The 24,207-nt window shown below is 37.3% G+C and overlaps 1 protein-coding gene across 5 annotated transcripts in view; it reads right to left on the reverse strand.

The window, feature by feature from the left end:
• Positions 1-6,307: 6,307 nt before the first annotated feature.
• Positions 6,308-24,207, reverse strand: part of ELAVL2 (ELAV like neuron-specific RNA binding protein 2) — a 131,393-nt gene continuing 113,493 nt past the window's right edge. For 2 of the 5 annotated variants that reach the window (XM_012646356.1, XM_012646363.1), the window contains exons 4-6: positions 20,789-20,942; positions 17,293-17,518; positions 6,308-9,090 (exon numbers count right to left, since the gene is read on the reverse strand). In XM_012646356.1, coding sequence (XP_012501810.1) covers positions 8,763-9,090; positions 17,293-17,518; positions 20,789-20,942 — 708 coding nt within the window. In that variant the 3' untranslated portion in view covers positions 6,308-8,762. Of the gene's footprint in view, positions 9,109-9,645; positions 9,685-17,292; positions 17,519-20,788; positions 20,943-24,207 lie in introns of all 5 variants that reach the window. The other 3 variants (XM_012646347.1, XM_012646328.1, XM_012646337.1) reach the window with 3 other exon arrangements.

Below are 24,207 nucleotides of genomic sequence, written 5' to 3' on the forward strand. Positions count from 1 at the left end.
TGCCTTGCTATTGCTAAAAAGTCTCAAAGAACAAACATGGGATTAAGAGGGCCCAGAAAGAAAGTCCTTATTTTATATTTAATTCACTCCCCCTACTCACCCACCCCCCCAAAATGGAAAAAGGAATGTGCCTTGCGTTTGGAAGAATTTAAGCAATCTGAGATATTTTAACTCATGTATAACTTTTTAACATATGGGGGAAAAGAGTCGCACTGATTGGAGCTATTTTTAAAGTGCAGCTCTATCGTAAAAATAGACATTTACTCATAAGGATGCTTGAATAGAGAACAAGCCCAATCTACGTCTCATTGTTAAGAAAGGGGTGAAAAAAGGCTGTCGTGCTTTCTGGAGAGCCGTTTATGGTCCGCCTGTGATGTCATGGCAGGATCCAGGTGCACTCTAACAAGCAGCTTTCAGTCTCATCAATTCTTTTAAAAGTGCTCTTCTACCATCAGCTACTTCGCTGAGCACATGCAATAAGGAGCCAGTATTTACCCAGACCCTTGCAGCAGAGAACTCACTGCAATCAGAGACCCAAGGAAGGAGGAGGAAAAATTACTCACCCACAATTGGGTTCACCGTTGTCCTCTCCATTAGGGAAGGAAGAATTTTATTCTGTGAAGAAAAGAAAGGGCAGAAGTAGTTGACTTATCAGTACTCTAGGACGTCTACCTGTCTGTCCTCTGTCCATAAGGAGAAAAAGTAGTTTCATACTTCTCTTCTCCCCATCCATGACCCTGCTGCATAGCTGAAGCCTGCAACCAAACTGTCCACCTAAGGCATTGGCAAGTAGCCATTTAGACATCACAACCCCAAAATGAGGTTCGGAGAGATCATCCCAGTTATCTGGACCTAATTTATCTTCAGTGTTTATAAAAGCCTGAAGGAGTAGAGTTGTAATGGGAAACCATGTTGAACTCCTGATTTTTATACCTCCCTGACATAAGGTCAGCAACAAACAACAAAAACCAAACAATTTTCATTTGATATGTCTTATAAAATAATGCAGAAATGCATTATGTCTGTTAAAAAATGTTCTTCATATACTCATAGAGCAAAATCAAAAAAGGGAAAACATCCTTATTAAAGGAAAAAAAGCAAATGTGAAAGTTTAAAAAGTTTATGAAAAACATTAGATACATAATCATGACTTTAAAAAAGTGCCAGAGACACAAGGTACTCACAAATGTTTTCCAGGAAAGGAATGAGTAAATTTTGACTTGTACTTTTGTACTTGATAACTTTTCTGCAGTGACTGTATTACTGATTGAAATCTTTCAAAAGGATGTAAACAATATTGAGTGCATCATCATAAAATACTATATGCACTTACCTATGTTCAATTTCTAGATACTATGTATACCCTGCAAAATTTCAGAAATCTGACTCCACAAAAGGACACAGTTTATTAAAGTTAATTCAGCTTATGTTTTAGCACTTCAGTGGTAGTGATGGGCAAAGTTTCAAGAGTGAGGAGAGCTGGGTTCAAGAGCCAGGTCTCACACTAGCAAAGAATTTTGGAGAATGTTAACTTCTCTGGGCCTGGCTCACACGTCTGCAAAATAAGGTGAACAAGGCCCCTGAAGTATCTTCCAACTCAAAACCAGAGTGAAAAATAGACATAAATTAAATCTTCAGCCTAGACACACAGCACAGTACAGAACAAGCACCTGATACACACTTAGTCAAAAAATGGAAGTTTTTTTTAAAAATAAAGCACATATTTAAAACAGAGCTTCCCATCTCGCGTGCCCTGGTGTGCTGGGCCTGGAAGTGGTTATGCATGTGTCAAGATAATGGTCCCCTCAGGACAGGACCTCACGACATTAAGTAGCTGGAAGAGCACAACTTTTTAAACATACTACAATTACAACAAAAAAATAAATCTCACTTTATTAAGTTTCAGACTAAACTTATAAAATGTCCTCATCACCCTTTGTTTAGCAAAGACAGAATGTTTGCATTATCATTTGGTACTCAGGTCATCTAATCTTAATACAGAAGATATGAACAGCAATTTACGTGAAGCAGCAGAAAGGCCTTCCTTAGCAATGTAGGGATGTTACTTCTCTACGAGTAACTCTTGAAGAAACAAAACATACATTTTAGTACATACAGAGAACATCCAGCAGCAACCAATCTCAAGAGATGAAATTCTGTTGAAGAACATTTAATACAGTAACAACTGCAATTTCTGGTTCAACATTTATGATAATAACTACTTATCCTTTTTAATAGTAACTCAGGGATTTTTTGGTATGAAAACTCTGCATGGTTGCTTGCAATTCTTATTATCTACAACTTCACAAGTTGTGAGAAAGATGACGATCTATAACATGCATATAAAAGTATGGGGTTTACTTTCAAAACAGAGCTCAATGGTACTTCCTGGTAAGTTTTTTTTTTTTTTTTTTTTAGGGTCCAAGAAATAAAAGCTCTACATCTTCTGGATACCTGAGCACCTGTATTTATGGGTCATGACCTCCCCTCCCCATTCTCACAGCCAGTTGCCAAAAGTGAAATAAAAAGCCCTCAATCCAGGTAACAAAGCTACCTTGCCAACTGTGCTTCATTCCAAAGGGTGGGTCACCCTGAAGGTGGCTGCTTGTCTTGTCACGTCTCCAAGGAGGTCCACAGATGGGCTGGTTGCCTCTGAAACACATATATTCAACTGGACAGGGATGATTCTCAAATGAGTACACTGTGTAAATCAGTGCTAGAGATAGCACTCGGCCATCAGCAACCTGTAAGTCAAAGGGCCAACAAACCAGTAAGCCCTTTCCACTGAAGGGCTTTTTAAACAGTCTTTCCTTCCTGTGGTTCTTCATTGAAATGGTTATCGAACGAGCTTCCAAAAAATACAAAAGGTCAAAACTTTAGATTAAAAAAACCTTACTCATCTTGGAAACATCTGAGAAATATTTGGACTTTATAATTTTCCCCTCACCTTCTATGAGGTGATGCTTAGGTGCTATGTAAGGAAAATGTAATGTACATATCCAACAGAAGAATGAACCAGGTACTGCAGCACTAGATATAATGTAAACACGGGGGGCGGGAGGAGGACCACCTTATCTTAAATCATTGAGTTTAAAAGGTATATACTCTGAGAAATAGATGAGTCCAGTATTCTATTACTAGGGAGATTTTGTTTTTGTTTGATCTCTTTGCACACACTGCCCAACATGCCCCACTTAAATGTCTCTTTTAGAAGGCGGCAATGTCCTTCCTAGCAAGTTCTATGCCACTCCCCAAATCACATAGAATCTATCACGGCAAGTATTTTTAGTGTCACAATAGAAATGGGCAAGATAACAAAGTTTGGATGTTTATGTACTTTGTATTTCATTATGGACTCAAATCCCTGAGATTTAACTAGTCACGGACACAAAAATATTTAAGGAACTCGTGAGTCATATTGAATATGACTTAATATTTTCATTCCCCAGAAGACATTAGAAGTAGAGAGAGGCTTACCTATGGCTTTAATCACAGGGTTCTCTTCTTGAATTGCCTCCCCTAGTATCTTTAAAATCCAATCTACTCTCAATGACCCAGCTCAAGTGCTACCACTTCTGTGGCTGAGCATTCCCACCCACGAACCCCCTTCCCCACACATGCACATTAAGAGCCACTCCCTTCCTCCTCTTTTTTAATGTACTTTGTGCACAGCATTCTTTTCTTTTTACTGTATAGTTACTTGTGGATGTGGAGTAATCTTCTAGAGCATATGACAGACTCCAGAAGAACAGAGGAGTGTATCTTCCACATGTTTATGTCTGCATAAGTGGACTATTTTCTTGCATTTGTGTCTCTAAGGTTGAAAAAGTAACACCTATGAGTGTTTCTGAAGTTTAGTATCAATTAAGTTCTAACCTAATCTTTAGTTATTTAAAAATAATGTTAATGAGTTTCAGATCTTAAGATTGTGGTGTGTCTTAATTGAAAGTAGAGTAAAACCAGTCAAGCATATTTTTAATACTTTTAAAATTCAGGGTATTTTGCCATATTAGTGTTTTCCAAATTGTCACTCCATACATTTTATTTAGAGAGAGCAAGACTATCCAGCCAAATTCCTCAATCAACTATTCAGAGATAGACAGTGTCTTCCTGAGCATTAACTATTTTTATTTTGCTTCAGAAAGGATTTGGACAACTTAGTAAGTATAAGAGCATCTGAAGATTGGTGAAACTGATATCGATGTCAGATTGAAAATTATAGAAATCAGCTAATACAAAAAAGGAAAAGAATCTGTAAGAAAAGCAGAACAGATTCACTTTTTGAGTCGTAATTAGGTTTATTAAAACTACAGCAAATTAGCATAATGACTACTTCTGGACTCTCATGGCACTCGTGATAGTATAATCTTGGCCAGGTGGCTCATCAATCCTCCCTTCTAGGTGATGGTTTCTGAGAAGGTAAGAGCCACATCTTGCTCATTTTTATACACCCAGGGCACAGCAGATAGTTAACTTCCTGTTGACCAAACCAAAAAATCCTTCCATTTATTTCTCTGAACCAGAATGGTGAAAAGGTTAATTTCAGTACGGTCCATCCTATATCAAAGGCTAACTGTGTTAATGGTATAGATGTTCAATCCTTCCAACCTGAAGGGAAATGAGCCTACTTTGGGGAATTTTCAGAGGAAGAATGTGAAGAACGCTGAGAGTAGAGAAATATGGACTATTCATTGCAATGACAGAGTATAAACGCTCTTCACCCAGTAATAAATTATGTATGATTTTATCATTACTTCTGTTTCCTCCCACTATTTGAGCTTCCGATATAGTAATAGAGGCATAAAGAAGAAAACCACTGCCTCTTTTTTGCTACTCGATAAAAGGTATATGCATATTGCTCTGAAAGTATATTAATAGAGAACCAGATATGAAATTTCAACATACTCATTGTTAAAATACATGCATTTTCTAGCTAACCCTGTAAGGAAGTAGTTGGAAGTTTCCACTACAATTTCTTTTTGATCCTCTTATAAAGGGAAGAAATCTTGCAATCTGTTTATTTTTTTTTTAAAAGGAAGATTAAATTGTTACCACTTTTCCTCAAATCAGATTAAAATAATGTAAAATGATGTTAAGATTATGAATTCACGTTGGCCACTCTAACACTGAATTTTGATACTGTTCAGATGATTTGCAAGCATAGGTGAAAAAGGATTCTGAGGGAGAAGAATGAAATTTCTCCTCAATTACACCAGTAGTTACTACACTAACTTCCTTTACTGAGAATTTTTCCACTGTCTGCTCAATTATAAAAGAACTGCTGACATGCAACCAGTCAAAATACTGATAAAGCATGCAAGAGGAGAGAGGTGAGGGGAGGATGTTTCAAAGTCACAAAATTAGAGTATTAAATGCATATAATAAAAAAGGGAGTATGGAGATTTGAGATTAATTGCATGTTGAAAGCAGCAGCAGCGTCTTGTCACTCAACTACACTCCTGACTACTAACTAGGTTGTGAATTCAGGACAATTACTTTTAGAATGGCTTTTACCAAAAAAGCCAACAGAAACAACAAAAAGAAACGATTTTAGTATACTTTGCTTTAAAAAAAAAAAAGTACCTCATTATTATATTCAATTTTCTTAAGTTCTATAGAAGTAAAATCTTTGCATAGAAGAACTGCAAGAAACGTTTCCCTCCACAGATCTGTTCAGGATGTATTACAAAAATTAACCATGTATGTGACATGCCACAGGCTGCCGGCACAGTTCATGGTTGCAACATGTGCAATACACACCAACCCTAACCCAATCGAAACTAAGTTTCTGGCTTTAGAGAACAGTTTCTTGACAATCTAGCACTTGTCCAACAAAATTAAGTTTCATACACCAACACTTAAACCTATGGGTGAATTAAATGGGTGAATTCTCCCTGCCAGTGGAAGCAGAAATAAGTTACCTTCCATTTGGTTTTTCTTTAGCTCAAGTAAATATGTGAGGGCAATTCCCATTTGTGCGAAAGATCAGAGGTTAAATCAGACCTACAGAATGATGTCAGCATTCGATTTCCAAAACTTTACATCTAGCAGATCAAAGTATGTGCTCCGGTCAGAATTACTTATCTAGTAATATTTGAAAACCAATCAGAAGATGTCATTCGGTCAAAAATTTTTTGCACGTTCTCCTTCAATTAACTTGCCTTCTGGAATTCTTAACTTTAGAGATAACATTGCTTTCAACTAAAGCTCTGAGGGAACCTCTTAACTCAAGAGAGCAAGTCTTGTTTATTAAAGTGAGAACAGGAGCCCCAAAATTGTGTACAAAGACCTAATCACCACACTGTTCTTTCCCTTCAACTTTGTTTATTGATGTACTGAACATGAAAAAGTACAAAGAATTCAAACACAAAAGAAAACATGTACAGCCTCTTAAATACTCAACAGAATATATTTTCTATTCCAACAGATGTGAATTAAGTCATACTGTACAACTTCAAATAAATACCAGCCTTACATTTTATTAAGTGCTCTGATAAACACTGTAAAGTGAAGCACAATTTGCATGCCCTCTCATCAATGCCTTGGTTTGCTACAGTAGTATAGGAAAGAAGCATGTAGCTGCTGTTTTCCCGTGAGGGAAACCTTATTAATTTTTTTTTAAGTATATACACATATTTTATTTTTTAGTGTTTTTTTTAAACGCAGAAGGTTAACTCTGACAATCTAAATGCACCTAAGGATATGAGAAAGTGCTAAGCCAATTGATTTCTGAATAGCATTGAGTGGGTCAGCATGAAAACTCGCTTATTCACTTTAGCACGCGCCTCACAGTATATGTACTGTACTATACTGAAAAATTTTATAACTACAGTTTTAAATAATAAAAAATAAAACTCAAAGCAACCGCAAAGATAATGTACAACTATGTTATGCATAGCACATTGCCTGTTCTAAGGGGAAGCACGTGAGCATCTCAGTTTATACAAAAAGCAGGACGTAACTATATAGTTCTCAGTGCATCCTGATGAAGGCCATTTTTTGCCTTCAGCTTTTTTGAAAATTTATTATAAGCTAGATGCTAATCAGAAAATATTTTGTATTTTTTAAAATTTCTTTCATACATGGTAAAGACTTATTTTATTATTTCCCCAAATAGTGGTTTAAGCATCATACAAAGTTAAATTTCAATAGCATACAGATATTTATGATTTTTGTATGAAAAATGTAAGGAAATTTGTTCAAAACCTATGGTTATACTCATTTTTTTTTTTTACCACAAACATATTTATAAACGAAAATGTAGCATCACCATAAACAGCTGAAGCTAGACTATCTACAGACAAAATTAGCAACAAATCTGATGCACTGTAAATTCAAGTCCTCAGGACAACAAAAGTGATTAAGCAAGACCTCAAGTAACAATGTTAATGCCATTTACAAAGGAAAAAACTGATACAAAAACATTCAAAACCTGAACATCACTTGGCATGTAAGGAAAAAAAAATCAAATTAGCTGAACGGTTCATAAACACAAGGTCTTATTTACATTACACAAAGCTCAGGTGTTAGCCTTGAACGTAACTTTCAAAATACCTTCAAATATATCCAACTCAGATCACTTTTGCTGATTTGCTGCAGTACAAACAAATCATGTGCAACGTCTTTTTTTCCTTAAGACAAAACAATTCTTCAAACAATACTGCAAGTACATCACTAAACACCATGAGCTCTATCTGAAGGGATTTCTTTAGGAAGAACAGATTTTTTTTCCCCCATCTCTTGGTAATTTAAATTTCTTGCCTGCTCTTATATATTCTTTTGTAAATTTTTTTTATTTGTTTCAAAATCACAAATCAATGTGAGCCACCTATCACATAATAACCAGGATGATCAGACACTCCACTGGTGATTACAAAAACGAAACCAGCAGTGTTTCCCCATTGATTCTATTCCTTTCATACAAAGATCTCAAAAGTATTTTCTACATCATAAATCTTTCTAAATTTTCCAACCGCTGCAAATTTCCTGGTAAATTTTAAAAGCTCACTAGGTGTCATATGAAGAGATTTCTCAAAGTATTCAAGTCAAAATATTTGTTCCAGGACCAGTAAAAAGTTTCTCCAAATTTTCTTTTTTATAAAAATAGATGCTTTTTTTAAACCCACATCAAAGAGGCTCTTATCTCTTTGGCAAGGTACTGCTTTACGAAAAGTTCTCCAGTATTCTTACAATAAGCGTTTATAATGTAGCCCCCCCTTCCCCAACCCAAATCATAATTACAAAATAAATACTGTTTTTAACTTCATAAATAAAAATGTAAACTTCAAAATACTTTTCTTAAACAGACATAACAGCAATGCTTTAAATGTAAACCAAACACAAAGCTAATCAGAAAAAGGAAAAAAAGGGGGGAAAAAAAGACACAACCAACTGAAGAATTACAACACAAAGCCTCAATATTTACTCACAGGTTCAAGGCAGTTATGTAAAAAGAAAAGAAATGTCTTCCCTTAGCTGAAACACTTTAAAAGGTCCACCTTCTTCAAAGAAGGCAATAGAATGCAATGTGACAGGTAAAAACCCTGTACCTCTTGTCCATATTCAAACATAAAAGATATTTAAGAAGTTTTAATTCAAATACTAGCAATAAAAAATCTCACATATTTCTTAGGATGCTAAGTAGTCATTTTATCCCCATCTCAACACTGACTTACAAAGACATTTACTAATGTATAAAGTTTCTCTTAACTTGCCTTTGTTGTATAGTTTTCATATATAAATGGACTGAGGACAAGAGCTCATTAGGCTTTGTGCGTTTTGTTTGTCTTAAAGGAGACCTGCAGTACTCTGTCTCCCAGACGGTATCCATTGAGGCTAGCTATCGCCATGGCGGCCTCATCATAGTTTGTCATAGTCACAAATCCAAAACCTTTGCATTTATTGGTGTTAAAGTCACGGATGACCTTCACGTTGGTGACAGCTCCAAAAGGCCCAAACATTTGCCACAGGATACTCTCATCTGCATCAGGAGCCAGGTTGTACACAAATATACACCACCCTGTTCCAGGGTGCCCAGGGATATTAATTCCAGCCAAACTGGTCATTCCATCAATGGTCATTGGAGAAAACCTACTAAACAAAATAGGAAACACACATACAAAATAAAAACAGAGGTTAGCAATGGACTTTCTTGTCCCTTTTCCATCCCCAACAATGTTAGTAATTCCCGTTCCCCAACAGATGCGTACAGCTATTTGATGTTTCAACCAAGGTCTGTGTGTGGCTTTGCAGAGACATGCTAGACTACTGAGGTATTAAGTTATGAAATGGCCATTACTTGCTGTATTAATCCACAATAGCAAAGAAATACAATTAGAACTGACTCCATGAATTAAGCAGGATTGGCAGGGGGGCGGAGGGGGAAACCAACACATATGTAAACATGCTATAACGTCGCAACGCAATATGAAACAAATAATGGGTTTTTTAAAGACCAGGTGGCATCCAGTGGGATAAAGATATTCCTTGAGTCAATCGTGCTTCAAAGAGCAGCTTTTCATTAGGTTGTACATGCAAAATAAAACCCAACAAAAACTTAATGAGGGGTGTGAATATCACTCCCAAATCAAAGAAACTAATCAATTGTGGGAAGGGATTATGAGTATCATGAACCTCTATCATTACCTCTTTACTCCATAAGCCATATTGAGCAGATTGTCCAACCTGCAAAACACACATTTAGCAAACTTCAGTTTTTAATTTTTCCCCTTGATGTTAAAGAAAGCTGGGCTTGTTACTGCCATCTTCCAAGGGGATATTCGAACATTAATTATATGCGAAGTCTTAAAACACTGAGTCTTTTTACATCCCTGAGAGAAGGGGTACCCACTGCCGTAGGATACTAGCTTTTCCAATGGAGACAGTTCCACTCTACCAAGGTCAGCGTCGGGGAAATGGTGGTGGTCATCTGAGGAAACCATTCAGAGAGGAAATGTGGAAGCTCTGAAAGAGTTAACTTTTGGGAAGTTCTAACTGTGACATGTGTACCTACGTGTATTTATATGACTTTGAATTTTCACAATTCTGTTGGTTCCTGAGGATACTAAGGCACACGGAGACTAACTGGCTTGCCCCAGGCCACAGGACTAGTAAATGGTGGCACTGATATTCAAACCTGCCATTTTACAGAATTCCATCAATTTCCCTTTAATCTCCCAACTTTGAAGAACCAAAAATGTATAATTAAAGGTAGAAAAACCTTATTGACAACCTCAGCTAACCCTCCCATTTCTCAAATGTGCACAACTGAGGTCCAGAAAAGGAAAGAGCAACAAAGCCAGGGGCTCAGATCCTGAGTCAACGCTGTGTTTAAACTGTGTGGCAACCCCACTTGGATTGAAGAAGCCAGGCAGGAAACAACTTGAGTTTCTCTTAAAATTTGTAAGAGAAAGTAATTGGGGTGGGCAGGGACTCTTTAAAACTTTCTACCCTTTTCCTATGTCAGAAATTAACTTAGTTTTATATTATCTGATTCTTCTTGCTTTATCTATCAGCTGGAAAAAGACCATTCTGACATCCCAGGTTTCCACAGTGCTTACCAATTAATTACATTGTTTCGAGGAGGCAGGCATAACTTAACACACCGCCACATCCACCCTCAACTGCCACAGGCTCAACACTCTCTAGAGACAACCCTGGGGTCAGGGGTGGGAAGTACGCACAACTTTTTCTCTTTCTTTTAACACTTGTGAAAGGTTAAGTTTGAGAAGTCCCTCAACCTTAGTGTCTAACCTGTGCCATCAAGTCAGGCTAGAGCACACACGTAAAAACAACTCCTTTTAGTTTTATAAAAGCTAAAACACATCTCATCTGGTCTTTCAGAATTGGAAAAAAAAAAAACAAAAAAAAAAACGGGAGTTTTCTCACATCCCTGCCCCAAATCTCCACTGGGAATTTTGTGTTTTGTAAAAATTAAAAGAATGAACTGAGCTGATGTAATGCAAAGTGTAAAGGGAAAGAACAAATCACAGTGACAAACGATCCTCATCCATGTGTGTCTGTCTTGCCCCACTACCCTCTCACCGTACCACAGAGCACAGGGCTGGGTCGCTGCAGGTTTATAATGAGTGTGTGATGACCGAACGAAGGCAATGAGGTCACCAAGATAGTCACCAAATACTTAATCTAGAATGAAAACTACCAGGAGAACTGGCTGGGCAAGCATGTTTGCACATGCAAGGGAGAAAGCCCATGTGTGAAAAGAGCACATATGTGGGAAGGCTGTATTTTCTGCAGAGGTGATGAGTATAGTCAAAGATGCCTTGCCTTTACACTCAAGAATTAAGGGTCACAAATACTAGCAATAAAGATGAACACAAATTGGTATCACCAAGTAATCTGATAAAAAAAATTTCGTCAAATTGCTGGAATGATCAATACAGAATGCATTTGGCATATGATACCTGTAGAACAGAACAGCCTATTGAGCTCTCCATCCAAAGTGCTAAAAGGCTCAGAACAAAGAAACACCTTATTAATTCACCCAAAATAGTTATACCATCTAAACTCATTACTCGCATCCAGGTAGGGACTGTCACACTTTGCCACCACTCACTTAGGACAGCCACCAAACATCCAGAGACAGAATTTTCTAAACAAGTTTTCAGTATTTTCAAGACCTGTCCCAAAAGCAAAGTATAGTCACACATCACTTAACAACAGGGATATATCCTGAGAAACACATCATTAGGCAATTTGTCATTGTGGGATCATAGAGTATACTTACACAAACCTAGATGGTGTAGCCTACTATACACCTAGGCTATATGGGATAGCCCAGTGTTCCTAGGCTACAAACCTATACAGCATGTTACTGTACTACAGGCAACTGTAACACAATGGTAACCATTTGTGTATCTAAACATACCTAAACAGAAAAAGGTAATGTGTTGTACTACAATGTTATGATGGCTACTATATCGCTAAGCAACAGGAATTTTTCAGCTCCACTACAATCTTATGGGACCAGCTTTGTATATGTGGTCTGTCAGTGACCGAAGCATTGTTATACAATGCATGACTGTACGTGCACTGAGGGATAAAGATCTCATTCCTTGCCCTCCATCTACCGCTCCAGGCAGGAGGTCTAGGACTTTTGTACAAGGATCTCTGAGAACTCTCCCAATGGGCTTCACATTTGCCCTATCTGTTAAATCCCACGTAATACCATGATCTTCACTGATTTCTTCACTTGGCTCTCATTTAAGAAAAATTTGCACCTTTGGAATTTAAGCCAAGTTATCTCCCCTATCCCCTTCTCCTCCCCCAACACCAAAAAATGTAGGGAAGAGCACTGAACCCAGGAACCAGGGACCAGGCACTGCTGAAACCCCTGCCTGTATGCAGCGGGGCCCAGAAGTTTTCCTTGCTCTCTCAGGGCCACACATACACATTTTCCACGGGAGCTCAGAGAAGGCAATGGGTGCTCCACATGGGCACCACGTACTCCATCTAGTACCAGTTGGTAAACTGTAAACTAGACAGTTACAAGAGAAAATGATGCAGTGCCTTGCATACAAGGACCCCTATTGCTCCCTAGAATTATGTCTTTGGTGGGTCTGTCCATAGCTCAATGATATCTTTTGTATACAGTCATTTAAAAATGGAAGTCGATTTTTAAATGGAGACCAAGTTAGTAGCCTCCAGAATAACTCAGGGAGGGTGTGCATGATGATGTACCACACTGCGGTAAGTAAATATTAAAGTGTCCATTACACATATATTTTCAGTATTTAAAAATATTCTTTACTTATCTTTAATAAATACACTGCACCCGGTACCCTCACTCAGTCCCACTTTCCACATGCTTCCCTGGTGGAAGACCGAACAGTCCTCCAAGGACAGTGGTGGCTAGTGGCACCCTCACCTGTTCTTCAGCCTGAACACAACCCTAACCATAATCCATTTTACAAACAACACATTCAGTGGATTTGGAGGATTAGACTGGATAACCTAGCTTTAATTAAAATAACCTTCACCTAAAGAAAAGGTAGCTTTGAAAAGATTCCTACAAATTAAAAAATCAGAATTGAGGATGACACCGGTAAGAGAAACCCAAATAAATAAGAAGAGTGTCAACTATTTCTCCTACTCCCAGTACAAGTTACATTATGAGTAGTTAAGACACAAGATAATTCAACATGTCTCACATGAAGTCGGACAGGAAATTCAAAATTAATCATTATTTTACAGATCTTGCTTTAAAAAGCATATTATTTATTATGATGATAAGTAAATGAAAAATGAACCCAGCTAGTATAATAATTAGCAAGACATTTGATATATTGTTTATCTTTAGCCTATCTTTATTTTTTATATTCCATTAGAGTCTGTAAGTTAATGAATAGCATAAGCCCATGTACAGATGTAATTTATGGAAAAATATAGTAGGGTTATGTGTGCAAAAATTTTTTGGTCAATAGAAATATAACTCGGATAATAACTAGGTAATATTCTGAACACAACCATGTATCAGGTAGATCATCCCCATTTCAAAGCTAGGTGTTTATCATAGAAAATTTAAAAAAAAAGGCACCTGCCTTATCTTTAAGAAATTTAGCTGATAGACTGTGGGAGGTCTTATATGCAAGTAAAGAGGAAATATGAAATCAGTTAAACTCAGAAATAAAAATACAGAGAGGTTATTAATGAATAAGAAAATAAAACTCTGAACCTCGCAAATAATGGTTATCAAAACCTCTCAAAAGCACCGACCAAGACCTGCTTTGAAGTTTTCCACAGTAAAATCAGCTTACCACCTTACCCAATTAGGTGGTATCATCTATCCTCTAATAAAGAAGGAAATTATTGAAGAGGACAAATATCAGTTTCTTCCAAAAGGAAATTGTAATAATGCAACCAGCACATGCCTTAAATGCAACTCAAGTGCTGATTTAAAAGGCTCCTTTAAAAATGCATAAAGGCTCATAGAAGCAGTCACACAGGCCATTAAACTAGATTCACATTCAATAAAATTAGAGCTACTCCACAAAAAAAGAACATGAAAAAATTTGGCTTAAAGTTTAATTTAGATATCATGTCCCAAGAATACACTTAAGGGGCTTGAATTATACTATCCATCCAAATAAATAAGGCATTTCTTATTTTGAAAACTGCAATTAAATCAGCATATTAGATCAGCAGTGCTCATGTTAAAATAATTATCTAATTGTTCACATGGGTTGACTGAGCTGTAACTCTCACAAGCCCCCATCTAAACTTAACCCTTCTTCCATGAATTTTAAATTTTTTGACCTTAAAAGATATGGTACACTTCATGATAATTAAAAGTATCCTTGACTATTATTATTATACATATTACTTGTATTCTCCAAATTCTCCCAACTCCCAGGGTACTAGGACAACATAAAAATACACGGTGAGAAATTTTTCCAAGTGCTGCTGTAACGTGACAAACTTAAGGCAAGGGCATTAAAACATAAATATTAGGGACAAAATATGTGTGGGAAGGATTTAGACCTGAACTATAGAAAAGAGCAAAACACCAACAAAACAAGCAAATTCCTTAACTCAAGAGTCTCTATGAGGTCAAAGAAGGTGGTTCAGCCTTTATTCAACAGAACGAGGGGGGTAAAAAAAAAATCAAGGTAATGACAATCAAGTTATATATACGGTATTAAAGAAAAAGCACCGAACGCACACCAGGTTAAACCTGAATTCTAGCAGTAACTTCTTCCAGCACCCAATCTAGACCAAACACCTTCACTGCCCACACCAATTAGGTGGCATTTTATTATCTGGACAGAGATTATGGGAGGAATGGGAAATGGAGACAACAGTCAGGAATCTGAAGGGACAAGAATCATCTCCCCATTTTTCTAAAACCAGGTTTCTCTTACAACTGACAACTCTCATTCTCCTCTTCCAAAAATGTCTATCTATAGGAGTCAAGAAGAGAAAGAATTTCCAAGTTAATGATAACATATGGTACTAAAAGATAAAAACACAGAATGGGTAGAAGATATTTTAAAAGACATTAAAATTGACCACCAGAGCATCCCATAAAGCTTTACCCAACCAAAAATAAAGAGCACAGAGCACGCAGGCAGGGCGGCTAGGCGGGCCTGACAGTGGACACTGCAGTCACCAACAGCCCAACACCTGAGTCACCCACATGCCTTGCCATTTCAATAAGCACCCTCCTGAATCCTGCCTTTTCATTCCTTTCGCTCAATCTTCCTCAGAATTCAATTTTGATTCTGAGAATCTGTTTCACTTAACCACCATAAAACAAAAACATAGCTTAAATTGGAGGAGAAAAAATAACTGAAACTAATATAGTTTTCTAATAACATTTTATACCTTCAAAGCATTAAAATTAAATGATAAATTTTAAGGAATTTTCCTCTACCTAAGCTCAGAATTCTTTTCTAGGCCCAAAAATCTCTAATGTTCATTATGACAGGCTGCCTACGAAATACCTGTAAAATTCCTTCAGGCTTGTTAGTCCTAAATTTGCAAAAAAAAAAAAAAAAAAAAAAAAATTCACTTAAGAAATACGCCATAGAGGAAACCCACAGGCAGAGCTAAAAAAAGGGCGTTGTGAGATTTTTCTCCACAAGGGCAAGCATTAAGCAGCCCCATCTCTGGCTGGCATCTTTCCCTCTAGTCTGATCACTACTATCATCCACCAAAGTCAAAGGTGGCAAAGGTTTCTTTTCTACCAAGGCTCTTTTTCTCACAAAGTTACAGCACAGAGTGAAGTGAATAACAAGGCTCAATCCATTGGGACCCAATAACCTAGTTCAAACGTAGCCTTCTGACAGGACCACCTCTTCTCTCGAGGGGCAAAGGTCAGCATAAGTAGGAAGTTAACATCATATTTATGGCAGATTTCCTTCTCATGCCTCAAGTAATACAACTGAGTATTTTTTAAAAGAAGAGATGTTTTGACTGATTTTATCCCCATTTTCTACAGCACTCTAAATACCTCAATGAAAAAAAAATGCGTGATTTAAGCTAGAAAACATGTGTAACTCCTTGATCTTATTAGGTTATATCTGTGACTATATTTTTGGTAATTAACTATTCTATCCCAGGAAGAAAAGAAAGAAAATTGATATATACTTGGAAAAAAAAAATTAGTGTGTGGGGTTAGATGGCATTCCGGCTGCAGTATACCATATGGCCAAAAAGGATATTTTAAAAACGTCCTGGAAAATAAAAACTGAGTGACTTGCTTATGAAACCAGAAACTCTTTGTGCTCTGTTTAACTTCTTAAAGTCACTGTTCTTCTCATATGCATATTAGGGACTTCTTTTTAATGACTCCTGCTTTGGTTGTTACCCTAGGAGTAAAATAAAACTTTAAAAATTGGAATATTTATATCTGTCAAAAAAGAGTATCTTCGTTGGGCTAAAGCCATGGTCATTCTATGGACAGTACAAAGGTCAACGAATTATCACCCACAGGCCAAATCCAGACTGCCTATCACCTGTTGCTATATGGCCCAGAAGCTAAGAATATTTCAAGAGCTGTTTAAAAAAAAAAAAAAGAAAAGAAAAAAAGAAAAAAAAGACATAGATACACCAGAGACCATGACCCATAAAACCTAAAATATTACTATCTTGGTCCTTTACAGAGAAGGTCTGCCAACCTTCAAATTATAAGAAACAAAAAAAAGGGGAGAGGGACTGATTTTTAGAAAGTTAACACAGTCACATAGGTTATATATCCTTAAAGATATATATATTATAAAACAAAGTAGCTGAAAGAGCTTGACCTAAAAATTGAAACTTGCGAATAAAATCTTATCAAGAAAAAAACTAAAAAGGGGAAATCTGAAGCGCTGGAAACAGTTAAAAAGATCCCAGCAATCTGTAGATTAAAATTTCTCAACCTTGGCACTATTAATGTTTTGCGCTAGACAATTTGCTGTTGTTGGGGCTATGCTACATGCTGCAGGAGGTTTAGCACATCCCTGGCCTCTACTCACTAGACGCTAGGAGCACACCCATCCAAGTTATGCCAACATAAACACCTCCAGACATTGCCAAATGTCACCTGGGGGGGCAAAATCACCCCCAGTTCAGAACCACTGCTGCAGGTTATTGTCCTTTTTTCCCCACCTTCAGTATTAGCAAAAGACACTATTCCCCAAAAAGGCTCTCTCTGTGCCCATAAGGAAAAGAAAGAAAACAACAATAATGATAAACGTAAATCAGAGCTCCTGTCAGTAACAGCACTGGACAGTAAACCTGAGCATTCTCTCTCAGTTTAGTAGCTGGGCACAAGAACTAGACCAGACTTACCTAAAACGCTGTGCCTGCTGAGCTAGCGGTCCTGGATACCTTCTGTTTGGAGACTGGTACAGCTGGGAAAGGATGGCCTGATTGGTTTTTTGGCTTGGATTATTAGCAAACTTTACAGTGATTGGCTCTGTGGCACCAGGAGGTTTCTGGCCATTTAGGCCTTTGATAGCTTCTTCTGCCTCAATCCGCTTGTCAAATCGAATAAACCCTACACCCCTTGATATGCCTATGGTAGATTTGAGTAAAGATTTGGGAAAGAGGGAGTGGAAGGAGAGGGGAGGGAGAGAAGAAAGGATAAATTAATTTTTCCTTCTCAAGAACATGTTCTTCACCCACATATAACATTTGTCACAAAAATCACACCAAGAGGAAAGTTTTACCTTAACTTACTAGCAATTCAATCTATAAATCTCAATTTTGCATTTTTTTTTAAATGCATGAAGTCAGTTATACAAGCTGAGTACCTATTATCACATGCCTTCCAACAAGCCAAGAAGACAAAGCACAGGGATGTTTTCTCTCTCTCCCCCCCTCCCATACACTCTCTTTAATAATGTCGACAGCATGTCTGAGTTCCATTTTTCAAATTGTGCTATTGGACAAGCAGCTCAGAAATGAGAGGCACCATAGTTCCCTTCCATGAAACAAGGAGAACGGAAGCAAGCATTTGCTAAAAATGCTAAAAAGCTATGCTAAAAATACATACACAGTGGTAGAAAGATATATTTCAGCTGAAATTTTAAATAATATATTTGGTTTAATAATAATATATAAGGATACAGGTCCTTTAATAAAAAATGTCTGCAGAGGCTCTTCCAGTTCTCTGAAGCTCCCCCATGCTTCTAACTAGCTGTACTTTCTTGGAGAAATACTATATGGAGAAAAAGAAGTGAAAGAGGACCTAGATTTTAAAAATAAACAAGAAGTAAAGCATCAAAGCTTTCTGGCCTCAGCAGCATTACTCCTGACTACAGAAGGTCACTCCCTGTCCCATATTCTCCACACTTTGAAAGACAAGAATGGAAAAACAAAGGGATGGTCAAGAACCTTCCCAGCTTAAGAGAAGTGGCAGAGGAGAACCCAACTCTTTCCCTTTAATCAGCGTGCACGGGCTAGTCAGGCTGGCCACAGCGGGTCATCGTGAGATAAGCAGTTGCAGGGAAATGCTTTTTGACAAGTAATTTGGTACTAGCAGTACCAATTTGGGACTAGTAGCTAAGAAAGTATAGATGGCTCAGAGTATGTCAATGAAGGAAAAAATGAGGGGTTACTGAGAAAGGTATGCTGAGAAAATGCACCAGACCATTGTGATTTATGAGAACTTTAAAATGAAATGCAGGTTTACTTGCTTTACAATCAATATTGTATAAGGTCAATGGCTTAGAATTTTCTAAGGCAGACAGGCATTTTTCCATATATGCTTATCTCGGAAAGTCCCTATCACTTTACCTTTTCTATTTAAACCATATCCATTGCATATTATTACCACCTGATGGTTGAAGAAGAAAATTGCAGGGTTTCATTTTTCATTTCGGGTAAAGTAAGTTCACTTTGAAAGCCTTACATATGAAGATTAAATGGTGAAATGATAGCAAATACATCCTTTCGTGTATCCACTAGCTTTTATTAAGAATTAATAACTTCTAGAACTTAGCTGTTCCATTAGAAAAGCACTACATTAGCAATAAAATGGCCTCTACACAGGTTGAGTCACCTAAACTGGTAGCCCTCAAACTTGAGCACGTATCAGAATAACTGGTGGGTAAAACACCCATCCTCAGAGTTTTATTCAGGTTTTAGATGGGGCCCAAGAATTTGCATTTCTAGCAAGGTTCCAGAAGGACGCTAATGCTGCAGGACTATACCTGAGAACTGCTGACTAAACCACAAAGTGGTGAGCCAGGACCACCTGTGATCCCACCTACTCAGGATGGACTGTCAGTTAAGAGACGAGACAGGCTTTCTGTGTCCCAGGGGAAGTCGACTCTCAATTCACCAAGACCTCACTGAGAATGCATGAATGTTAAAAGCATGAATGATATAAACAAAATAAAAGGAGATTTTTGTTGCTTTGAACAAATTTATCTGGATTGCTAGGCCTGGATTTCTCTTTAATCCTATTAGCAGTCTGTGTGATACAACGGTGTGACAGAATGTATGAGTATTATGAAATAACTAATGCAGTTAAGAAGACTGTGTTTTACATAGTCTCAACTTGACTAAATTTTCTCATGACAGCAAAATCTACAGGCTACTGTCCCAGGCTTGAATACAGTGGTAGATCTCTCTCTACCCAGAACTGTAGGGGTGGTGCTTTCTATGAAGCCAACCAACAGAAGGGGGGGGCTATAATATGGGCTTCTCTGATCAAATTCAGATCAACTAAATTGATCTTCACTGGAAGAATCAAAAATTTGCTCTCAGTTTATTCTGCAGTTAATACACTGCTTTATTTTCTTTAAAAAAACTTAGATATTGCAGTATACAGTATGTCTCTAGATTATTATCATTGTGAGGAGGGAGGGCAGGAGGAGGGGGTAGAAAGAAATAAATAGTAAAGAGAAAAGCTACCTATTTTTTTTTCTTTTTTCTTTTTTATTTCAGCATATTATAGGGGTACAGATGTTTAGGTTACGTGTGTTGCCCTTGGTTCCCCCCCGACCAAGTCCGTGTTTCAAATATGTCCATCCTTCATGTAGTGCACATTGCAAACTCACAAATCTTAATGTGGCTGCTTGAGTATAGGCACTACAGGTAATTTACCCACCCCCAACTCCTTTCCAATTTTCTCCATTTTTAAAACGTTTCTGAAAGAATGAGTATTCTTTTATAATAGAAAAATAAATCTGTACTTTAAAAACTATAATCAAATCTATATGGCTAGTTTTCTTTAAAAGATTTGGCAGAACAGCTCCCTTACATACAAAAGTTTTAATAAACATCTTAGTCTTCGCATTGCAGTTTGGCTAGAAGTTACATTAGGCACAAAATAAGTTTTTAACATTCAAAATTTCATACTCTTAATTACATATGCCTACATAGCACAGCACGGACCTGGAAAACAGCCTTAACAGCAATTACTAGTCTGGACACAGTATAATCCTCCCTTGGAGGACTAGGTGTATATTGCTGCATTAGACTTTGCTTTTTTACAAAAATAAGATTGTTTATTAGGACTTTATAAGCAGGATGGGGGCTTTTTTCACATAGTGGCTTGGAAATGAAGATTACAGCATCTATAAATTTATTACAAGCCATGAAACAGGCTTTAAACCTGCACCTCAGGGTGGAAATGACTCAAGTGTGCTCACTACACTCCACAATCTATTTTTGTCCATGCATATTTATGAACAATTCCAGCAGAAAATTGCATTTTCTGGCCCACATATACCTTTGATGTGTTCTACAGGCAACACTGCTGTATGGGAAGACAGAATATTTCACAATCTGCCAGTCAGAAAGAGCAAAAGACTGTCCGGAGTAGCTGCCTACTTACCAGTGACCTGGTCAACAAGAATACGAGAAGTAATAATGCGTCCATATTGTGAAAAAAGCTGTTCCAACTCCTTCTGGGTCATTGTTTTTGGAAGTCCGCTGACATACAAATTTGCATCTCTGATAGAAGCTGAACTTGGGCGAGCATAGGAAACCTGGAAAGGGGAAATAAAATTAGATGTATACCCACACTCAGTCACCTCTCTTTAGAAATTCAAAGACTGCCTCCTTTGAAAAGGAGCTTCTGTCCAACAGGAACATATAACACACACTGAAGTTAAAGCAAGCTAGGCTCCAGGTGCTTTGCTTATTTCTGGGTTAATTCTAGACAAATGGAAGTGTCATTCCTCGGGGTGGAGAGGAGATAGTATTTAGCCCTAGATGGCTTTGTTAAGTTCTCAAAACAAAGCAGTGGTGCATATAGCACAGTACTCACGGTAATAGGTTGTCCTCAGTGGGGCCAACACCCTAGAATAGGGATTTAGGCCCAATCATTCCAACCTTAAGAAGTCTAAATTCACTGGACACATTTTTGTTTTCTAGCCTCTCTCATCTGTGAGGGTGGTGTGCTATGATTCTAAAAAAATTTACCCTTCATTGGTAAATATGCCCTTTTGATTTATGCCAAAATAACACTCTATCTTCCATAAATTCCGAGCAATTTAAATATGTGAATGAGCTATACATCCCCATTATTCTTTGTCCATTGTCTTCTTCTTGTTCACAAATCTTTTAACCTCGATTTTCAAAAGGTCTTAAGTCCTTTTACTAACTTTACCTGCCATTTTATGTATTCTTACAAAAACCTTCCTATCTTTGGAATATAATATACAAAATCCTACGAGGATAAAAGACAAAATAAGTCTGTATGTATTTATTTATAATCATCATTCTTCACGTAAACTCCGTAACAGAAGAAACTACATCTGCCTCGCTCATGGCTGTATCTTCAATGTCTAGTCGATGCTCGGCATGTGATAAATGCTATAATATTTGGTGCATATAAGCCTGTCCAATACCCCATTGATCCTGCAGGTTCACAACAGCTTACTGAACCAGAGCATTTAACAGACAGATCATCAAGTCATCTAGATCTCTTATCCCCATTGTAATCAATGGCTCTTTGCCTATAACCTGTCTCTGCCAATATTTAGATAGTTGCAAGTGTCCTGAGCTATTCCTGACCACATTCCCTTTAGTTTAACTGTAAGCTACTCTGGACCAGCCTACTGCAAGGACAGTAATCTCACAATATACCCCATCTTCCAGATTATTCATAAAAATGGCCAATGAGTCTAACTCTGGGATTGATTTGCTGAGGTATCATGATATGATTACTTCTGCCTACTCATTTTACCCATTAGTATCAACATTTAATCTAGTTTATTACCAAAAAAACCTTTTTCCAATTTACACTAACATTTAAATAACTCTTAGTATGAAACACCAAATATCTTCTCCATAATTTAAACTATGCCCATAGCTCTCTATTATCACTTCTTTTTGCTTTCAAGGAAAAAAAAACAAAACATAAGCCAGGTTTACTACTTCATAAAGGTCTTGCAATCTTTCACCCTGTACCAATAGCGTTAACATTTAATATTCCTACCCCTTATTCAACCAGTTTGCTCATTAACGAGTGAAAATATACCTATTATTCCAAAGGTTACATTGAGAAGTCATATTAGCACTGCCCTGTCCTACAGAAAGAAGGAATTTGGAATAGTAGCAGAGAGAACAGACAGCTATTCACACACTACTCTTACTTCTCTATGCCTCAACACTTAAGAACAATGAAGACTGGGGACCTTAAATGTAAGTGAAAAATAAATGAAGGAAAATTTCAAGTAATCAAAATAATTTAAATGAAATCTAGTCTGTGAGACTGCTATAAACTGATGAAACGTAAAGCCACTGAATTATATATGCATTTGGTAATGTGAATAAATGGAAACCCAATTTCTTTTCTAGAGTAGTACAATTCTCAATTAGCCAAGAAAGCAAAACAAAAAACCAAAAAACCAAACCAAAAAAAACCACCACTTGGGACCCACATTCACGTCTAGGACTCCATGGCTTTACTTTCATAGCAGGGAGCTCTCAACAAGTCAGGCGTTACTCTGCTCCAGATCATGTGACTATGGTATTCCCATTATAAAGAGCCACTTCCCATAGGTTACAAGATGAGCGCCTACAAAGGAGGCTAACTTCCAGTGAAGCAGACAGCGGCAGAAGCAGGCAGCCTTTGCATGGGAGCAGGCGAGGGAAGAGGCAGTGAAGATAACAATTCTCTAATGGGTGCACCGGGCTCAAAACTAGGTTGAATTCATTATGGGCTCTGAGAACTTGGGACAAATTCTTTAAGCCTATTACCACATAATTATACCTTCTTTGTACAGTTATTAGGAATAATTAAATAATTTCTAATTCACATGAAATGCTTGTCTAAAAACCTACGTGACTACATTACAAATATTATTTACCTCTACATCCACCTGAAAATGCAAAGACCCAGACCATTAAAGTTAAGAGTAACCTGAGTCCGTGACAGTGTTCTAGAATAATTTACTCATGCAGTGACATTCACTGCTTTGTGCATTTCAGATGAGTGTGGGTGGTGTATCTTAAAAGTTATCCTAAAATATATTTAGGAAAACGGGTTTATATTTAGTGCTTATATAAAAGCTTTGAAAACATACTTGGGTCAGTTATTTTTTTTTTCCCAATGTCCAGTCTTCAGTTCACGCCGCTTCTTTAATTCCCAGCCACATTAAAAACACTCCAAGACAAACCTTCTCAAAAGGGCATTTTTCAGTAACTTTGTTAAAGAACCACTTTCCACTACCACAGGCAGGACAAAGGTGCTTAGATTTATATAAACTCAGGGTGGTAACAATGTTTAATACTAAACTTACATTTAGGGGCTTATAAAACTTCACCATTTGCAACACATTTTAAAAACTATTGTATTTTGTCTGTGTCTTGCAACAACTCCATGAGGTAAAGTAGGGTACAAATTAGTATTTTATAGCTGGGGAAACAGACACAGACAAGGTAAATAACATGACTAAGGTTATACACAACTAGTGTTGAATTCTGGATTCAAACTCTGATCTTTTGACTCCATGCCCTTGCTCCTTTGTCCAGTTTTCCCTCCACAATACCACACATTGCGGTAATGAGCTTCTCAGCTCACTTGTTCTAAGAGTTTGGAAAAATTAAATCAATCCCGGCTATTTCCTAAACTCACAAACTGAGCACAGACAGAAAACAGGATGTCACTAAAAATTACAATTAAGTTAAAAGTTACTTTATTTCACTTTCCATTAATAGTTTTTAAAAGTAACTCTTCCTAACATGAGCGGCCACTAATTGAGATTAACCAGAGAAACTGCACATCATAATTAGAATTTTTGAAGT

This window comes from Propithecus coquereli, unplaced genomic scaffold, assembly GCF_000956105.1.
Source record: "Propithecus coquereli isolate 6110/MARCELLA unplaced genomic scaffold, Pcoq_1.0 Scaffold106, whole genome shotgun sequence".
Lineage (NCBI taxonomy): Eukaryota > Metazoa > Chordata > Mammalia > Primates > Indriidae > Propithecus > Propithecus coquereli.